The 21,399-nt window shown below is 40.5% G+C and overlaps 2 protein-coding genes across 2 annotated transcripts; one reads left to right on the top strand and one right to left on the bottom strand.

Moving 5' to 3' along the window:
- Nucleotides 1-59: 59 nt before the first annotated feature.
- LOC122038189 lies at nt 60-2,856 on the top strand. Its single transcript, XM_042597823.1, has 5 exons — nt 60-322; nt 419-498; nt 1,876-2,093; nt 2,258-2,384; nt 2,466-2,856. Exons 1-5 carry the CDS (start codon nt 157-159, stop codon nt 2,598-2,600), a joined length of 726 nt encoding a protein of 241 aa, XP_042453757.1. The 5' UTR covers nt 60-156; the 3' UTR covers nt 2,601-2,856.
- A 473-nt stretch (nt 2,857-3,329) lies between these two features.
- LOC122038188 (sodium/hydrogen exchanger 2-like) lies at nt 3,330-9,894 on the bottom strand. Its single transcript, XM_042597822.1, has 14 exons — nt 9,347-9,894; nt 9,152-9,270; nt 7,791-7,888; nt 7,581-7,640; nt 7,426-7,472; nt 7,139-7,333; nt 6,986-7,032; nt 6,783-6,849; nt 6,580-6,680; nt 6,329-6,430; nt 5,731-5,869; nt 5,588-5,650; nt 4,419-4,502; nt 3,330-3,919 (listed from the first exon to the last, which is right to left on the bottom strand). The coding sequence occupies exons 1-14, from the start codon at nt 9,635-9,637 to the stop codon at nt 3,590-3,592; spliced, it is 1,743 nt and encodes a 580-aa protein (XP_042453756.1). The 5' UTR covers nt 9,638-9,894; the 3' UTR covers nt 3,330-3,589.
- Between the last annotated feature and the right edge of the window lie 11,505 nt (nt 9,895-21,399).

Raw genomic sequence — 21,399 nt, 5'->3', positions numbered from 1 at the left:
ATTTTAAAGGACTTTTTTTATAAATTAGTTAACGCGTAGAAAAAGGGCATTTTGGAAATTACACTTGCAGGCATGAGCCACCAGATAGAAGCATAGAGCCTGGGCCTATTTTTGATTGCGGCGCGGCAGGCGGCAGGCGGCAGGCGGCAGGCGGCAATGGGCGGAAAGGGGCAACGACGGAGGGAGAAGAATTACAGAGCTGCTCACGGTGGTGAAACGCGGCTCCCTCCTCCTCCCAGTGTGAAAGAGTTAGATGTTATTCCCTTCAAGCTCCGCAAAATCATGGAGTTCAGGAACGAGAATTTCTCTGCAGTTAAGCAAGGTAGCAGCTGTTTTCACAAATACCTCACATGCGGTTTACTAGTTCTTCCACATTTTTCCTTTCCTGTTGATGTTTTGAGCTTTTTTTATTTTTTAGGGCACGCGCCAACTTCCAAAGACAGCAGAGGCCAGAAGAAGAGAAAGCCAGTAAGCGACTGCGACTCTGAGAATAACAAGGTGAGGATAATAATCAAAGATGTTAAATCTTTGTGTTTATTTTTTGATTGAACTTTGTGAATTTTAACATCTCTTTGCATTTGATGTAAGATTTTATCGTCACACTATATCCGTATTCCTCTAGCTTTGTATCATAAGCTTTTGCACGCAATAAGCATGTTTGATCTGTGACAGCATGGGCTATCAAATATTGGTTGATAGGGTTCTTGGTATTGTAGTTGTTAAAAGTCAAGACTGGAAGAGGGTTCTTGTTCTTGATTGATTGGAGTAATTAATCAAACTATATTACTTGATGGAGCCAGTTTATATATATATAATGCCTGATTATCGAAGCCTAGGCAAATGATGTGTTTTTGTTTGTTGCTATTAGTAAGCTAGTAGAGACCGTTGATATTTAAGCAAAAATACTGGAGCACTTTAGATGTATGACTGCATGATATTTAAGCATCCTTAAGAAGCCTCAATTTGTATCATGGTAGTAAAGGACTAGAGAACTCCAGTATTTTGTCTTTGCCTCTTTTAACATGACTTTTAACATATCAAGTCCAACATTGTTAGAGAGACTAACAATACCATCTTAATGCCAAGAGGAGTCCAATCCAACAAAAAATGCTACTACAACTTAGGTGGAACACCTATTGATATCCCATTGATAGTTAAGTGTGCATAAGGAGTCTCACTCAGCAATGTGAGACTAGAGGAATGAAGTTTTTTGTCTTCTTCATTTTTTTTACCTACTATAGGATGTAATTTTGTAAATAAAAAAATGATAATCTAGGTGTTTGGGCTTCGCCCGACTAATCTTGGAGATAGACGGCCTTCCCCCGCATTGCCTACTGAGTAAATTAAGGATGCCTTTTTGTATCCAATATTGTTAGTGGAGAGAGATTGACTTTGATACCATCTTGAAGTTCAAGAGGGAGCCAAAATGCATATCAAGATAGTAGTGATGTGTAAATATTTAATCTTAAGAAGTTTTACATATCAATTTGAAACGCAATGTGAGACTAAAAGGAGCCAAGTTTCTTTGTTTCCCTTCCACCTTTCTTTATTATGTCTTTTTACATGTCACTGTATGTTCAAGTATCCAATATAGCTAATTATGGTATGACTCTTCACGAATAATGGATTCAATGAAATGATTCCTCTAAAATCCAATGCACTCATTGAATTATTGTCTTAAATTCAATTTGTTATTTATGTATGAGATACTTCTGCAAATTAAATCGCTGTTTTCAAATCCTAGTCAATTTCTAATTCATCTTTATAACCCAGAGAATTCTGTCTTTCATTCAGTGTTCATGCAGTTCCTGCAATGACTTTTGTACCGTAGTTGGGTTGATTGCTTATTGAATTTAATTGATACTGTAATTACAGAAAATGAACAAAAATGAGTCTTCATCTACAACAAGTTCTGTAAACAAAGAGGGCATCCCGGCAATAAAGGAAGACCATTTAAATAGTAATGATGCAATTAAAACTCAATTCTTAAATGGTGAGGGAAAGGAGAAACAAAAAAGAAAGGTGCCTAAGGACCTACGCTTTGTGGACATGGATCGAGTTGCCGGTGTCTCAAGGAAGAAAAAGCGCAAAGAGTAAGTTACTGGTTAAGTTTTATTAAATCTGGATAAATCCATATCTTAGAAGAAAAATGGGATCATTTTTAAATTCCCTGTACATATTGGTTTCTTGGGAGCTATATATTTCATTTTTAAAAAACTTTTCAATGTTGATATTTGACTTTTTCTTTGATCCTAAGTTATTTCGAGGCAAAGAAAAAGAAAAACAAAAGGCCCAAAATTGATGATGTTCGGAACTTTCCTGGTCGCGAAGAGATAGTGTTTGGTGAAGTTGTTCAAGCTCCACCTAAACTATCTGTTCCTAAGGTAGAATTTCTTGCATTTGACTGAGACCCGAAAGAGCTGATGCAACATGCTGTTGTTCTGTTTTCCTTTTTTTTTTTGCAGAGATCCACAAAAGGCCCTCTTGATGCTTTTCATGAAAGAGTAAGATTAGAAACAATTGAAGCTTACAGACAGAAGAGAGGATGGGAATCCAGGCCTGGTGTCCATATTCCCATGCCGGAAAATCCATCCACATGACATTGGTTGGAGGGATTTAGCACTGTCTCATTAGAAATTTATAGATAGCTGAAAAGGTTTTGACCAACATAGCTTAATGATGATCATATGGCATGATGAGCTTGTTTCTATGGGGTTGAAAGCCACCAGGAATTTACTTCTGATTGTTTGTCCTGCAATATTATCTTTATGCCTTTGTGACTAATTATTGAATCTTTTGTACTAGCGAATTGTTTGGTTGGTATCATTTTTGTCTAATTAAGTTAATTGAACTTGAGTGTGGTGATCTTCATATCTGTTAAAACGATTATCTTGTGGTGCAATCCGTGTACAAGCTACTAGATCTGTATTGTTATACTTTCAGATGCCAAAGTTATTTTTCAGCTTGAGTTCTTAAAACACAATGTTCTTCAACCTACTAAATCAACAGATTGCCTATGACTGGCAAGAAGCTTCAGACTCACATTCTTGGAGTTGTCCTTCAACTTAGAACCTGAAGAAATGGACAACTGCTGACACAATCTTCATCTGTATGAATGTAAGCAAAATTCTTACAACATTAGATGATATAACCACAATCGTATAGGCAAGCTTGTCATACTTCATAATATCATGTTTGCATACAAGAGAGAGGCATTTGGGATGAACATAATCACTTTTTCTCACATACAAGAGTAAATTCCTAAAGGATTGTAGATAAAAACAAATGGGCCTAAACACTCTAAACCTTGGACTTTAAAATACACCGTGTAATTTCAAAAGGAATATATGTGTATATATATATATAAACAAAAATTACAAAATACTAACCAAGTATCTAAGTGACAACATTTGCATGTTTCACACATTGATCTGCCGCTAGAAAGGCCAACGAGAACTGATCAATGGTGAGGTCAAGGTTAAGAACTGTCACCGCAAATTGGAAAGTTTCAGCAAAACTATTGAATTTTTATCTCTTTTTTTTCCCAACTCAGTCCTTTTTTACTCTTAAACGTATGCTCTTTGTTAGCTTATGGCAACCCTTGAAGGCCCTCATCAGGAGGTGAAGCAGGGAAAAAGGGAACAAAACCTCTCCCACCAAACACTGGACGCATGAATGCATTGTCAAACTTGCGCCAGTAGTGGTGAACTGTATGAGAAGGTTTACTTAGGAGCATACGGAGGCCAGGCCCACGGTGCACGAATTCTGCTTCGGCTTCAGCATCTGTTCCCTGCAAATTGTAAAGTAGCGGCGCATGCAGAGAGCTTGGTGTTGACGGTTCTGAAGATATGCTCATCGTGGGCTTTGCATTGTGAGGCAATAAGAACCTCACAAGAGGTTTTGTCATCAATCCAAAAACCTAAGGCACCAAAGCAAAGTCAACCAAGCATCTTGATATTCATGTATAAGTTTTTTAAAAAAAAAAAAAGAAGAGAAAAGTGAATGTTGTGAATTTTGAGGTCAATAGATAATGCTAAAATAGATTTCTAGGAGTCCTTCAGAAAAGGATAATTGAGAAGATGAGATTATTATTTTAGACTGGCTTGTGTGTTTATAACTTTCTGCGATCTAATTTTCAAAGTACATACATCAACTGACTTTGAAGATAATCTACCGGTCTCCTACTATTTGATTAAAATAAAATACTACCACACAGATGACTCATTTTAGTTTAGGAAAACATGGTTTGACAATGATGGCAATGACAATAAAATAGATGGATCATTTTCGTTGATATGCTACAGAGTTTGTAATATTTTATCAGAAAACTGAAATGATTATCATTGTTTGAAACACATTTAAATTTGAAGAAGTGGCATCAACAATGTAGAGGACATTTTGGTGGGAGAATTATTTACCACTGTGCTGAAGAGAACAACTGTAATTGTGCTGGTTATCATAAATGCATTCCCTCGTAGTTGTGTGTGACCAGATCTTGCAAACTACAAATTTAATAAGATAAGGAATTATAAAGACAAATGGATATACATTCTCAAGATGAAAAGATTAAACTTGTCTAATACAAAGGATAAATGTAACAGTTCTTTAAATTCCTAAGAATAAAGAACAAAGCATGAAATTTATAGGTAAGAGATTGAGTAATCATATACAAAAATTATGATTAAACCTCTAGAATTGAACCACAACATAAGAAACTCAAGATTCTTCAGGAACATAAAGTTTATAATCATTAATAGATTTGGTTAATCTGAAGGTACATGTATGCAACAGAGTATACTGCTTTCCAAGCAAATAACAATAACAGCAGAGATCAATCTCTTTGCCTGAGACCTTTGTTTTGGTGGCGCTTTGGATACTTAATTAGCATGACTATTTCATGATCCGTAAGTACAGAAAAAAAAATGCACACTTAATATCCTTTAAGAGCATAGATTGTGGAAAGATAGATGGGCAAGTGGTCTAGTAAATGAGGAGTGTTTAGAGCAACTCATGTTTAATGCTAAGCTTATGAATATCACTAGGAAATACCTCAGGGTTGTCACCATTCACCAGAATTAAGAGGCGACCTATGACTTCAGAATCTCTGATGGATCTTATGATTTCTTCTAATGCAAAAGGCTAAGCGTGTTATTAAATGAAGATGGCTCCTAAAATAGACTGCAAACAAATGCAAGAATGGTGGCTACCAATATTTTGGAAGTCAAGGGCACGACCATATAAATTTACCAATAAAGTATTCGAATACCTAAAGATTATGGAAAGCAGTTTTAACCATTACTTTTGGAAAGGAGAAAAATTCAGCATTCACTCTGATGGTGAGATCTGAATCCTTTCTTTTGTTCTAGTATCCGTTTGGATCATGTTTTAAGATGATTTTGAATCACAATGTAGGCACATTTTCTAGTCAACCACTAGGGTATCTTGCATATTCAAAAAGAAACTATAATGGGGTAACCTCAAACTTAAGATCTTTCTTTGTTTTTCAATTAGAATATCTGAGACTTGAAGCTTAAAATCTTAAGTAACTGCCAACAAGAGCAAGGGCTGCGAACAAACCAGAGCTAACCTGATTGTAAGCGAGTGCTATAGACACAGCACCTCGCATGAGACCTGCCCACCATATTGTAATCTGTCAAACAGATAGCACCAGCTGCTAAATGGAACCAAATGGAGAAAAAAAAACACTGAATATGAATTTTATGTACTGACTTGTTGCTTGAATTGAATTCTTTCGTCTGGAGACTTCTTTGTTAAGTTGGACAGGAATGAGAGTGGAAAAATAAAGGCAGCTCGGCCAACTAAAACTAAGCCAAGAAGAATCGAGCTAATAGCAATTGATTTTCCAGGGCTGCAGAAAATAATAAAATAAATTAATTTATAATGCATATACATACTAAGCACCAAAAGCCAACGGACAAGTGACAAAGTTAGACTAACTTTATAAAATAAAGATCTAAGAAAGAGTGCACAATGAACACCAACCGACATGATAGTCTTTCATAACAAATAGCTATAAGATATGGTACACTGGCCCAAAAAAGCAAACATTTACCCTTAAATATTTGCTTATAGACGGCAAGATGCAAAGAACCCAAATAAATTACTAATCCGCCAATAAACCCTTGATTAGAAACTGTTTGTTAATCTAGAAAGTAGATAAGAGATTATGCTCAAACAAACTTCAAAAGAGATAACTTTGAGTACATAAATTACAAAATTGTGAGGTAGTTCCATCACAAACTAGACAGCAAAAATGAAAAGCGACTAACCAGGGTAATGTAATTCATAATGGTGTACTACAGCATACCTGTCACTAACGAACTTCCATTTCTCAATATCCATTGCATCCATTCCTACATACAGGAAGAGGAATGTCTCCGAAATGAATGACAATGTGGCAAATACATGCCTGGAATTAAAGCAAGTGGTAAGGCAAAAGCAATGAAGAAATAAAAATCACTAGAAAATTCATGATCATGCAGATGAATCAAAATTAAGTTTATTAATAGATGTAGCTAGTCAATCAATAAGATGCATTAAGTAGCCAACAATACATACTTTGTGGTAACTCTTGAGCTCTCTGTCACGTTGTGCCAGGTATAATGAGACATTACTATCCCACAGAAAAAGACTGTGAGAATGCCACTTAAACTTAACAACTGAAAAATAGAATAAATGTCTTAAGTACATATCAACTCAAATCCTAATTTGAAATGTGTAGATTGTCTGACTTCTTCAGCACAATTAAACAAGAATCTCACTTCTGCGAGCATATAGGAAAGGTATGCCATGAGTATCATAAGTGCAACTTCACGATCAGTAGAGTGCCTAAGAAGTGGAGACAAAGACTCTTAAACAGAAGATTTGAAAGTTGAACGAATCAGTTTCACCCCAAAAATCTTTAGTTGCAAAATTTGTAATCAAAATTAGAGAGACATGCAAAATCTATAAAATTTCAACAGACCTGCCAATGTACAATTTTTTAATGATGTATGCACTTAGCAATCCACTCTGAAATTAATAGAGTAAATATATCATCATAAAATTTTTGAAAAAAAAAACATTTGTAAGTGGAGGCATAATACTAAGTCAAATAGCATGAGAACAACAAACTCACAAATGCTCCAAGGAGGGTGCTGGAGAAAAATAAGTGTCCAAAGTTTGCCAACAACTTTAAGATAATATTTGCATCAATATGAGCATAATCAAAATTCTGAATTGCATTGAAAAGTACAACTGATGTGGCATCATTAACCACACCTTCACCAAATACTAAGCTGTACAACAAGGGGGTTTCATCCTGATTAAGAACCTGTCTTGGAAGAAACAGTATTATGAGTACTATTAATCTTTAATTTTATAAGGTAAATACAATGAACAAATTGCTGTTAATTTATTCAAGACCTGCAATGTACAAACAGAGTCGGTCGCAGAAAAGATTGCTGCTATTGCTGCATGAATAAAAGCATACTGACAAATGGAACTAAACTTATTGCAAATAACCAAATATATCTAAGTAATGTAGCAGAAAACAAGAAAAGAGTAATAGAATAATTCACCAAGAAAATCTCTGATTTCTAATGAGATGATTTCCATTTTTCTGAATGATGCAATTGCCCCTGCATTCAGAATCAACGAGAGGAAAAGAACCCAAAGTTAAATCAAGACAAAAGCACATCAAGTTTGATCACCCAAAAATAGTTTGTCAGAACAATCACAAGTTTGTGTACAGTGAAACAGAACAATGCAACTGATCTCAAATAACATACCGATGGAAATTATGAAAAAGGATATTAATGTCCCAACTGCACCAAACAATATAATAGTCATGAAGTTGTGAAAAAATTGCTTCTTTTTTACTTGGAACCTGGTAATAAAGAAAAAGTAATCAGTCTAGAATGCCTGAAACTATCATATTTTTTTAGTAAACAGAGGAGAAATTCCTTTTATAGCAAGGGTGCTAGAGTAAATGATATGCCACATAGAAAGTATTACGTAATAAGAGACATCACAGTATTCAGATCTGAAACATTCCACATGACAGAAAAACTTTAATACTACTCTCTTCCATCATGTTGGAAAAAATAAATCATCACTGTCACTTGTCATAGAGGAAGTAAATAGTAAAGTTTCCCTTCTACTTCTGGTCAGTCACATAATATTAAACAGAAAATACTAGAAACTAGGCTCAATTGTGCTTGCAAGAATATGGCAAGGGTGATTCATGCACTTGCACAAGTTCATATGATCTCAAGAAGGTACAAATCCTATTCTCCAGACTTATGTTATTTCCTGGGCTGCATTTATAGACATCATTTCTCAGTAGAGGCTAGTGGCATATGACTATCTAAAACTATAATTTGCACACTACATTTGCACGAACTAAAAGTTCAGTTATGAAAGAGACACACTGGCATTGATCAGAAAATTTCTGTGTTTATTTGCTCCCCTATCATGCAAGCATTTAATCAGGTTAATTTCCGTGAAAATACAAAAGATCACTTCAGAATCAAGCAAGTTAATTGCAAGCGCCTAATGCCATGCTTTCTTTCTTCTTTTTTTTTTATCATTGTCAACAGTCCAAGGCTAATAAGCCAAGTGGTATCAAATGGGATTCTATTTTATAAATTCAAAATGCAACAAAATTATTCAAGAATGTTCACCAGATAAATAGAAATAACAAGACCAGAGGAATGTTGCCAATTTCAGTAAAAGCATGAGACATAAAGTTTTGGATGGAAATAGCCAAGTTAATCTAATGGTTGTGTTCCATTAGTTAAGTTACTAGAAAAAAACCAGCTAAACTAGTAATTGAGAATCTGTTAAAATATTTTTTTATTGTAGTCATCCAAAGAGTTAGCTTTTATTGTAGTCAATCGCTACAATATCAGTACTAAAGATTTACAGGTTGCGAGGATCATTTTTCATATTGCAGATGTCATATTAAGGGATGCATAAAGAGAAACAGGGTAAAAAAAGGTTTAAACTTGAGCAATAAGGTACTGATACCAAGAAATTTTAAATTTGCGGTTTACATACATCAATAAAACCAACATATCAATTTCAAAGTTCTCTACTATCTCTGATTCGGGTGTATTATATCCTTTTAGATGACAGATAGGAAGATTACCCGGCATTGAATATAATTGGGGGAAGAAGGTAAATAAAGAAGAGGTCTTCGCTGAAGATGAAGATATGCGAGCTCTTCCCTTTCGTCACCAGCAGGATGAAGAATCCAGTGAACACTCCCTGCAAGAGGAAAAGCGTTAAAAGAAATTAAAACCCACATTGAGCGGCGCGAACGCTAAAGGAAGAAGTAGCTCACGATGACGAGCGCGGTGATGGATTCGTTCATCCAGCGGTTTTCCTCGAGGAGGTGACCAATTATGATGCATCCGCAGAGCAGCGTCACGAAGAGGTTGATGGAAACCACCGAGGTATGATCCGACGTCGTCAACACCAACCCCTGCAGACGCTCGTGCAGCTGCGCCAACAAGCTCAACTCCATGGCCACCGTCCTCCTCCTCCCTCCAGCGGACCGGGAACCAAAGAAGCCGAAACCAAACAAACAGAGAAAACGACTGGAGAATGGTCGGGAGAAAGGTGGCTCAAGCATCCGACAACTCCATGGCAAATGCCTCGCCCTGCAGGCTATTTCGAGGAGGTGAGAAACATCATTTTTGTGCGGAAGTGCGAGAGAAGAGGCGAAAAGGAAGCAGATTTTTGAGCGAAAACTTCGCGGCGAATGCTTCGCTCGCCGATCAAACCGCGAGAGGCTTTCCAGTCGGTAATCGGAAATAGCATTTGGGGACAAAAGTAGCAGGGATTCCAGGATGCTCGCTTTGCGCCCGCGCTCTCTCTCTCTCTCTTGTCCCTCCCTCTTCACCTGTGTCTATATATATATATATAGAACCCCTCTCTCTCTCTCTCTCTCTCTCTTCTCCCGCTTTCGTTTCCGGAACTCGTAGGATCGCATTCGGTGGACAAATAATTACGTGCTCAGTTTTCATTCGCTATGATTGTGTTTGCTGTTTCATAAAGTGGGGACGAGGATTCGACACACTCATGAGTCCCCGCACGAGCGCAGTTCCTTTCCCCACGGTTGTTGAGTCCGTATAAAAAATATTTGAGACCTCTTTTTTCTTTCTCTACTTTACGTTTGACGCCTTTAAATTTGCGAAATTTCAAAATCATAAAATTGTTTTCAGAAATTGACTTAAGTAATATTAAGCTCCATATTTAATTTACTTCAACCAAAATAAATATAATTGCTAATTTTAATATTTATCTGGATGAAACTGGAGAACAAGAGAGAATTTAACTATATTTTAATTTTTCTACTCCATTCGTGCTTACAGAAAATAAATTGTAAGCATTTAATACATATAAATGATTAAAATCGTATTATTTTTCCATTTATATTTTTCATAGAATAATGAAATGCCTATTTATTAATTTGAATAATTAAATTTAATATAGCAACAAAAACATATTTAAATAGTAATTAGATTTGCCTTATCTAGAGTATTTTTCATGGATTATATGTGGCTAATTTGGTTAACTCTCTAGAGTATTTTTCATGGATTATATGTGGCTAATTTGGTTAACTCCCTTATTATTCATTTTTCATTTCATGACTTTGTTTACACGTAGAGGAACTTAATTCTCCTCCTTCACCTCTTATTTTTCTTCTTCATTTTGTCCTCTTCTTATATGTTGAGAAATGTAAAAGAAAAATATATATATATAAACTACTACATATTTTATTAACTCATTGATGCAGTAGGCTTTTTTGTAATTTGAAAACGAAGTCATATAATTAGTATAATCTTAAACACGACTTAAATAATTGATTTCCCTTCTCTTTTTTTTTTTGTTTCCTTTTGCTACAAGCCGTTTCTATTACATTGGCTCTTGTTTAGTTGGGAAGTTGACAAGCAAAAGATGCCATCATTAAATTTATGACATTGCATTTCTTGTGCGTAATTAATCAGGATTTAGCTTTACAGGGCGTACGTCCTGAAGAAGTGTTGTTTTCTGGTGTCTTTGCAATTGAGTTATGAACGACAGAACAAGAACAATTAAAAGAGAAGGTTTCTGATTCCAAAATGGAAATTAACTTTGCTTGTATTCATATACGATTACAGATTAATGATACAAGATATTTAATTTTAGGGTTTATTTATATTTTTAGTGGGATCATCGTTTAGATATTTCGTAACTTTGCTTGTATTCATATACGATTACAGATTAATGATACAAGATATTTAATTTTAGGGTTTATTTATATTTTTAGTGGGATCATCGTTTAAATATTTCATTTCTTTTGCAAATTGTTGAATATTTTTGAGCAACCGAATTTATTAAATCTAAATTAATTAAATGTTTTCCAACCAACTAGGGATGTAAATGAACCAAACGGTTCGCGAGCTATTCGGAGCTCGATTCGGTAAAAAGCTCGTTCGAGTTCGTTCGTTTATCTTATCGAGCCGAGCTCGAGCTCGATTTCGAGCTCGACAGTTTTATCGAGCCGAGCTCGAGCTTAAGGATATTCGGCTCGTGAGCTCGCGAATATGTTCGTTTATAGGCTCGCGAGCCAAAAAAACGAGCCTTAAAACGAGCCTTAAATCGAGCCTTAAAACGAGCCTTAAACGAGCCAAAAAAAACGAACTCTAAAATAAGCCAAAAAAACGAGCTCTAAAACGAGCCTTAAAATGAGCCAAAAACGAGCTCTAAAACGAGCCAAAAACGAGCTCTAAACGAGTCCGAGCTCGCTTAACGAGTTAGGCTCGTTAACTTTGATAATCGAGCTAATAACGAGCCGAGCTCGAACTGTTCGCGAGCCTGATAATTCTAAAACGAGCCGAGCTTGAGCCTTGTGATAAAAGCTCGATTCGAGCTCGAGCCGAGCTCGAGCCCGAATATAACTTAAACGAGCCGAGCTCGAGCCTGATACTGTTCGGCTCGGTTCGGCTCATTTACATCCCTACAACCAACTGAATCGATTTATTTTTACTATATTAAAATTGAACAAACCAAACAAAAAATTAGTTAATTTAGTCAGTAATAAAAATTAATTATTTTTACAACAGAGAAAATAAAAACCATCTATTATTATTATTATTATTATTATTATTATTATTTGATGCAGTGATGATGAAGGACCCACCTCACTGTCACGGTGGAGGTCAAAAGAGGTTAAAGTCAAGACGGTCAATGCGTAGATGGCATCGGCCGGTCGGGCGAAGCATGCCCCGACCGAGGAGAGGTCTCTGACCCGCCGTTGCCTTCGCTACGAAGAGCAATCAAACAACCGACGCTCAAGGGAGACAATGTGCAGAAGTTGAGCCGAGCGATTACCTCGCTCGGCCAGACGGCAGAGCTTGATGTGGGCAGAGTTCGACTTTGGCTGAGCGGTTACCCCGCTCGGTCTGGCAGCAGGTTTTGGCAATAACAAAGTGGACCTTCGGTTGAGCAGACACACACTGAGGAATAGCGAGGTTCTGGCCAACCAAACGGGGCACCAAAGCGCCGGAATTCCAGCTGAGCGGCCAACCCGCTCGGCCTAGCAGTACACTCCTGATGATATTCAGTGATATCCTTTTGGGAGTTGGTGCCGCCGACACTGGGCATGGACTGCCAGAAGATCGTACGGTGGAAGCTTCCACTGTCACTTCAGATATATGCTCGGCCCGTTAAGATATTATGTCAGGGACATTTTACTGACAAGTTTTTTCAGGAAAGCTTTGAGAAGCGTGCTCGTCTTGGGAAGTGTGCACGCGCGCTACCAGAGCTCTATATAAAGGGGGTCCAAGAATCAACGGAGGTATTCGATATTTACTGTTTGTGCTACAGTCTTCTTGTTGCTCCGTTTTCCACTTCATCACCGGTGACTGACTTGAGCGTCGAAGGGTCAACGCTGGGGACCCTTTCCCTGACTCGGCACTGACGTAGTTTGTGTTGCAGGTCCGAGCGGAGTCCACAGGAGGTCAACGTGAGCGCCACATCCCAGCTTTCCGTCTCTTCGACTTTTGGACATGATCATATTTGGCGTCGTCTATGGGAACGTAGCCTGCATCTGAGCCGAAATAATGGAGGGCGTTAGACGACTCACCACCGTGACACTCACCTAGGAGGAGCTCGAGATGCTCATTCAAGCCCGAGCGGCAAAGATGATCGAGCAGCAACAATAGCAGGCGTTAACCGATCGGCCAGCACCACAGCCTACAACATCGGCGGTTGGTAGATGAGCGGGGCCGGAAGACCGAATCGAGGAAATCTCCGTATGGGGGCAGAACCGAAAGTCGACCGGCACATAAGGGGAAGCACCGCTTGCGATGATCCCTTGTCATCGTGCTTTGTTCCAAACCCTCTCGGAGATAGTCCAAGCGAATCAAGAGCGGGGATCGTCTTCGGATAATGCTCCCGTTCGAGATGCACGAAAATGCAAGGCGCCCCGAAGTAACGCGTCGCTCGAACGGATCAACCGGCAGTCTCAGAGAAGATCTCACAAGACCCTCTGTCTAGAAATTATACCCCGCTGGCGATCGAGACATACAACGAATCGACCGATCTAGATGATCATCTGGATCGATTCGATAATGAAGTCATGCTGCACTAGTATATAGACAGAGTGAAGTGCCGAGTCTTCCTCACTACCCTCTCCGGATCGACGCAACGTTGATTCAAAAGACTGTCGGATGGATCAATATGCAACTTCAAGGACTTCCAAGCTGCTTTCTTACACCACTTGGCTAGCCGCCGATGCTATCAAAAAACGAGCGTCAATCTCTTCTCCCTGAAGCAGGGATCAAAAGAAACGCTCCGAGCATATATACAGCGTTTCAACCAAGTAGTCATGGGCATCCCCTCGATCTCATCCGAGACAATGATGAACGCCTTCACCTAGGGGCTCGTCAAGGGAGATTTCTTCCGATCACTCATAAGGAAGCCGCCCAGGGACTTCGACCACATGCTCAAGAAGGCCAACGAATATATAAACGTGGAAGAAGCCCAAGTGGCCAGAAGGAAAGAGGCGCTGACCGAACACTCGGCACAGACCGAGCGCCGACCAACAAGCATCCATCAGCTGCCTAAAGAGCCGAGGGCCGAAGGAGCGCGACCACACCAAGAGACCAGCGCACACACCGTACAACATGTGGCGTCCGGTCAGCCTAAGGTGTCAAAAGGCAAAGTATGGACGCCGATGTTTTGTTTTTTCCACCAATCACTGACCCACAACACGCGTGATTGTCGCGGTCTAACACCAATCGTTTGCCGACCGGCTCCACGCGAATACCACCACTGATCTACTTCTCCTGATCGGCGACAGAGGCATAGATCCGCTAAGCAGAGGGAGGACGACAGGAGGGCGCTCGAGCGGCACCACCAACATCAACGGAGGGATAACACTGACCCCTCCCAAGTACCGGCCTAGCGATAAAGAACATCCGCTCGGGAAGAAGTAAATAGAAACATCATGCCAGTTCGGCATCCTACGCCGACTCGTATCTGACAATGGAAGATAGTTCACCATGTTGGGATGTATACTATAAGCCTAGCTTTTGTATGAACATTTATTTTTTGAGATATTTTGAAATGAGAATCGCTTTGGTCAAATATTGCATTTTATATTTATATGTTAATGCAGTTGTTCATTTAATTTATATTGTAGATAATTAGAGGTGTAAATGAGCCAAGCCGCTCATGAGTTATTCGAATCTCGATTCGATAAAAGCTCGTTTGAACTCGTTTAATGAGGCTCGTTAAGCTAAACAAATCAAGCTCAAGTTTCATAATATTCAGCTTGTTAGCTCGTGAACATGTTCGTTAAGCTCATGAATCAACTTTTAAATAAAAAATAATAGTTTTGATATTGAATTTATAGATTTTACACTCTACTTATGAAAAACATAGATAAATATATTAAATTTATTTATTAGAATAAAATTATAAATTTTAACAAGAATATTATAATTTTTTAAAAATATATAATTTAGTTTTTAATGAATATTTAAATTTATAATTTATATTTATTAAGCTCGTTTAGGCTCGATAAAAGCTCGAATAAGCTCGTGAGCCATGAATATATTCGTTAAATAAAGCTCGAGATCGACTCGATCATAAACGAGCCAAACTCAAACATCCAAGAGTTCGGCTCGGCTCGGCTCGATTACACCCCTATAGATAACATGGTGTGTGGTGCCACACAGAAGATCATGTTATCAGTTCCTTATAAATTATAAATAGTAGCTCACAACCAAGATGGATTGGGACAAACCATTGAAACGGTTGTAGTGTAATTTGGTATTAGTCTGTCTTGACTATAAAATTATACTAGTACACTATGTGTGTATTAAGCAAGATCATTTGAGGTTGTTCGATTTATACTGACTGCATAGAAGAACAGAACCTCTGTTATTATGGATGTGTGTTCTCTTAATCTCAATATAATAACATGCATATATACTTAGTATTTATTTCTTTGACTTATCAATGGGTGAGATTTATTTGTTAAATCAATAGGCCTGATGAGTTGGGAGATAGTACCATTTATATGGTGTGTTGTTGATTATAAAAGGAAACTGTGTCCTATTTATTTAAGTTGATGATGTCCCCTTGAGGAGCTTATAAGGATTATTATGTAAACCCTACAGGTGGACTTAGTCCGACATGATAATAAGATTGAGTGATACTACTCTTAGAGCTAGATGTTAATTAATTGAGTTGTAAGTAGCTTATTTAATTAACAGACATACGATATCTTAAACACAGGGAGATTAACGCACTCATGATAAGAAGGAGCTCATATTGTAATATGGGATTGGTGCGGTAGTTTAATAATAACTCTTTAGTGGTATGCGTTATTATTGATGAACTTAAGTTGGGTGTTCGGGTCGAACACAGGAAGCTTAAGTCCATCAGGAGGACAAAACCAATTCCTCCTCTCGGTCCCTGTTGTAGCCTCTACATAGCCTCGCATTCACTCGTTTGATTTTGTTTCCTACCCAAGAAAGGGGTCAGCCCAAGCCTTGCTTGGTGCCCAAGCAAGGGGTCGGCCAAACCAAAAGGAAAGAAAAGAAAAAGAAAAGAAAAGGAAGAGAAAAGAAAAGAAAGAAAAAAAGGGGAGATTTTTTCTCAATAGAATTAGAGATTTTTCTTAAAAGAATTATGTTGATTCTTTCTTAGAAATTTTCTAAAAAGAATTATATTGATTTTTTTCTAAGAAATTTTTCTAAAAAAAATTATGTTAATTCTTTCCTAGAGATTTTTTCTAAACAAAAATTCCGTTAATATTTCTCCTCTTTTATCTAGTGCCGAAGGTTATAAAAAGGGAAGAAGTCATGCCACCAAAACCTAATCTCTCGTGAGTTGTTTTCCCTTGCTTGTGGTCGGCATCTCATCTCTTCTTTTCTCTCTTTTCTTTTCCCCTAGAGCCGGCGCCCACCTCCTCTCTTCCTCCTAGGGTCGGTGCTCCACCTTCTCATCTCTTCCTCCCTTTCTTCCCTCTAGGGTCGGCACATATCTCCTTTGGTGGCCGGAGCTTGGAGGAGGAGAAGAAGAAGAGAAGAACCACCCTAGGTGGTAGGAGGTTTGGAGGAGAAGAAGAAGAAGAAGACACCCCTTTTCTTTGCATCTTTTGGTGGTAGGCGGCTTGGAAACAAAAGAATGTTCAGGTGGTTTGTCTTGGTAGATCGTCGTCAATACGACGTCCAAGAAGAGGAGAGGAATACAGTAAAAGATCAAGAGGTCTTTGTCTACGAAGAAATGTATAACTAGTTATTTATTCCGCAGCGCAACTAGTTATGTTTTCTTTGTATGGATCATGAACGCCAACACAAGAGGCAAGCGATCTTGTGCTTCGATCAAAGTGTATTTTGGTCAATCAAGGGCTTGCTTGATTGATCAAACACATGTCTGATAGAGCATGTAGGTTGCTAGAAAAAGTTTTATGCCTGTACAAATTTTTGTACAGGGGTTTTACACAGAACGAAATTCCAAGCGTCAACACGTCGGTCAAAGGCTTAGAGAGTGGTGTAGGGGCTATGATATCCAACAAGTCTTCACCTCTATGGCCTACCCCCAAGGCAACGGGCAAACCAAAGTCGTCAATCGGCAGATCCTCAGAGTCTTACACGATCAGCTCGACCATATCATAGGCAGTTGGGTCAACGAACTCCCAAGTGTGTTATGGGCCCTCCACATGACCCCGAAAGAGGTGATCGGTGTGACCCCCTTCCATTTGGTATACGACGGCGAGGCAGTCATCCCCGTGGAGGTCGGAGTATAATATAATCGGGTGCAGCACTATGATGAGGGAAACACCGAACGGAGCCTTATGGAGCTCGACTTGGTGGATGAAACACGGGCAAAAACAACGGTTCGGCTAACGGCGCACCGACAATGGATGAAATAGAACTACAACTGGAGGGTGATCCCGAGGTCTTTTCAGGTCGGTGATCTCGTCTGGAAGAAAGTGAAGTCGATCGACGACGTCACCAAGCTCGAGACCCCATGGGCAGAGCCTTTCAAGGTCGTGTAGAAGCTCCATTTCGATGCTTACTATCTGGAGGATGAAGAGGGAAGGCAGCTTGAGAGGCCATGGAGTACGAATCATCTTCAACCCTACAGGGCTGGGTGAGAGGGGCACGAGTGAATACTATGTATTTTTTGTATATCTCTCGAGCGCAGGGCAAAATATGAATAAAAAGCGAATGCCTCTTGAAATGCGTCTCCCTCAATGGTCGAGCAGCGACCTTAAACCCAGGTGTACGTCAACGGTCGAGCGGCAACCTTAAACGTGTGTCTCCATCAACGATCGAGCGACGACCTTAAACTCTAGTCTCCATCAACGGTCGAGCGGTGACCTTAAACCCGAGTCTACATCGAGTCTCCATCAACGGTCGAGCGACGACCTTAAACGCGTGTCTCCATCAATGGTCTAGCGGCGACCTTAAATGCGTGTCTCCATCAACGGTCGAGCGACGATCTTAAACTTGAGTCGTCATCAGCAATCGAGTAGCGGCCTTAAATGCGTGTCTCTATCAACGGTCGAGCGGTGAGCTTAAACACGTGTCTCCATCAACGGTCGAGCAACAACCTTAAACTTAGTCTCCATCAATGGTTGAGCGGCGACCTTAAACCCGGCTCTACATCGAGTCTCCATCAATAGTCGAGCGGCGACCTTAAACGTTTGTCTCTATCAACGGCCGAGTGCCGACCTTAAACGTGTGTCTCCATCAACGGTCGAGCGGCGACCTTAAACTTGAGTCGTCATCAGCGATCGAGTGGCAATCTTAAATGTTTGTCTTCATCAACGGTTGAGCGACGACCTTAAATGCGTGTCTCCATCAATGGTCGAGTGACGACCTTATGTTGGTTGCTACTCGAAAAACCCAATGGCTCCACTGTACAAAATTGGCTTCCAGTGCTGCATGGCGAGGCACTTGGCCTTCTTGGATATGGGAGCAACCACCACCGACTAGACAAAGCCTTTTAAGGAAAGTTAATATTTAATTTCTTTATATAACTCTAGGTTAGCCAAAAGGAATAATCAAATCACAAGGAAAAAAGAAAAAGAACACAACATCGAAATTAAATTCGAAAAACAAGAATCGAATGCCTCTTGTATTTGGTATTTATACAAAGAAAAATTAACTAGTATGATGCGGAAATTAAATACTAGTTATACCTCTTCCTTGTATGCTAAAAACCTTGAGATCTTCTGCCGTATCCCTCGCCTCCTCTTAGATGTCGTGTGGGCGACGATCCTCCAAGATGAACACCACCCTGAAAGCTTACCTTAAACTCTTGTCTCTATCAATGGTCGAGCGGCGACCTTAAACCCGTGTCTACATCGACAATCGAGCGGCGACTTTAAATCTAGGTCTACATCGACGGTCGAGCGGCGACCTTAAATCCTTCACTCAATGAGAGGGCAAGTGTCGGTTATGCAAAAGCCTAAGTCTCCAAAATATAGTAACCGTTCGACACTATTCTTCAAGACATCCTCGGGACCGATCGGAGTTTCGTAGAATCATGACGGCACCGAATACAAAAGGGATCGGTCAGCTGGATAGACTAATTACGGACGATCGGAGTCACGAGGCCACGAGTTCGTGCAATGCTCAAAGAAAAGGGGAGTCAAAAAAATATTCAAGGAGATAAAACTCGTCCGAATGGATGAGCATTCATTAAGACTTCAAAAATTTTATAGAAACTTTACAGAGACTCTCGGCCTCACTCAAGGTAGTCCAAGACGTCGTCAGGCAGCGCTGCAGTGAGTTTATCCCGGCTGATGATGATGCTGGTCAGAGTTACCGGTAGGTAGCCACCCTCCCTGAGCTGGTTGATCGTCCCATCGATGGCCAGATCGAAAAGGCACAGAGCCCGATCGGCGACCTTCTCATTGAAAACATCCGAGCGAAGGTAATTCTTCTTCATAGCCTCGAAACGGCTACGCTCGACTTCTTGGTAGGTCTTCAAGGTCGCTCGGGAGGCCTCCAGCTCATCCTTGGCGGTGGCCAGCTTATTGAGCCGAGCCAGAAGAGTGGCCTGCCTGGAGCTCTTTTCTCGTTCGGCCTCGAGCAGTTTGTTGCTCTTCGCCAGATTGGCTCGAAGTTTGGTCATCTCGGCGTTTGTTTGTTCTTGAGCGACGGAGGATTGGTCACTCGACGCCTTCATTTTCTTCACTTCCTCCTCCAAAAATGCGAGTCTTTGGCATATGACCAAGCTCTCCACCCAATACTGCAAACAAAGCGAATATAAGCGTCGATCGGAAGTAAACTATGCAAATGTAAAATTTACCCTAATAGACATCTGGGTGTAGCTGTCCGCGAGTGGCCCTGGAGGCATCACCATCGCACGGGCCCTAGCATCTTCCCATATTTTGGCGAGCGGACCTTGGATGATGATATGGTGCTTCGGAGCTCGGGACTTGGTGTTGGATTCACGCCACTCCTCGGTCGACAGATGCAGAATCGCAGTAATGTGGCGTTGGCCGCTCGGGGCCAACTGTGCAGAAGTGGCCCACCCGGACGACCGTGATGAAGAGGCCGGTCGGATGCCCGTCTTCTTGGACTTTGATTTTGGTGGCAGGAAGGCCACCGACGACACGCAGACCATCCCCTGAGGCAGACCGGATAGGGAGGGCGTCCAATCCAACGACTCAAGAGCAGTGAATTCTTGGACGGGAGCAGGGGTCGATGTCTCCACTCGTTCGGCGGATCGCACCTTGAAAGTGGCAGAGCGCGATGAAGTCTCCGCTCGTCGCCTCTTGTGCCTGATCAGTGGCTCCGCTGAGGAGGCTGAGCCCGAAGCCCCCTCAACTTCGACGACCAACAGCCGTTCAGAAGGTTGTGAGCCACCAGTCGCCCCGCCACTAGCCAAAATGGGAGCTGCTTCGCTCTCATCCTGCGGCTCCTCTTGCGAGCTGACCAGTTGCAGGCAGCGGCTCCCTAGTTCTTCTACAATAGCTGTGTTGATCGCGACATCCGAGAGCTTTGCCTTGTTGCCAGACGTGCGCGCAGCATGACTTGGGCTGCACGAAAGGAAGAAAAATCAGTTAGAATCAAAAGAATGATTGAAAGAAGTGGCATACCTAGGCTGGTCGGTAGCCAGGTGCGGATTGGACTTAAGCCAAAGATATACAGGACACCCTCCAACAACAGCTTGTGGATGTCGTATTTTTGATCGGCCAACATTGAAGTTGCGTTGAGATAGTCTGATCGGCTCTTGTATTTTTTCAAGGGAGGCTGAGGCACCACTTCGAGCTGCCAGTGAGTCAGGAATTCTGGCCGCTCGAGAAGGTGTGCAAAAAAGAAATATTCCCTCCAATGCTTATTGGAGGACGACATTTTGTCGAAGAAAACCAAGCCCACTCGGGCTTTGAAAAGGAAAGTCCTTGGCTCGGATAATTTTGGATAATAAAAATAGTGGAAGACCTGGGGAGTAAGGGAAATGTCATGTAAGTGAAAAAGAACTACCACCCCGCACAACAGCCGAAAGGAGTTCAACACTAGTTGGAGGAGGGAGATGCAGAAATATTTACAAACAGTAGGGAAGAAGGGATGAATAGGGAACCGTATACCAGCGATAAACTGATCTCGAAAGAAGGTGATACAACCGGACGGCGGAGAATTTGGCCGATCGGAAGAAGATGAAAGAAAGACTTGGTAATTAGGAGAAAACTCGAATGCGGCTGTCAAACTCTCAGCGTCGTCGGCGTCAAACCGGGACTCGGTAGAAGTGTACCAGAGCCCAGGGATGTCGACGGGAGGCTGTGAGGAGCTCGCTATCGCAAAACAAGGGAAGGTGAAGAGATGCAAAAGAGAGGAAACCTACTGGCGGAATTATCGCCAGAACATAGACGTCGAAAAA

The sequence above is a fragment of the Zingiber officinale genome, chromosome 1A, assembly GCF_018446385.1.
Source record: "Zingiber officinale cultivar Zhangliang chromosome 1A, Zo_v1.1, whole genome shotgun sequence".
NCBI classification, from domain to species: domain Eukaryota; kingdom Viridiplantae; phylum Streptophyta; class Magnoliopsida; order Zingiberales; family Zingiberaceae; genus Zingiber; species Zingiber officinale.
The sequence above is the reverse complement of the archived record's forward strand: the minus strand, read 5'-3'. Positions and strand labels throughout refer to the sequence as shown.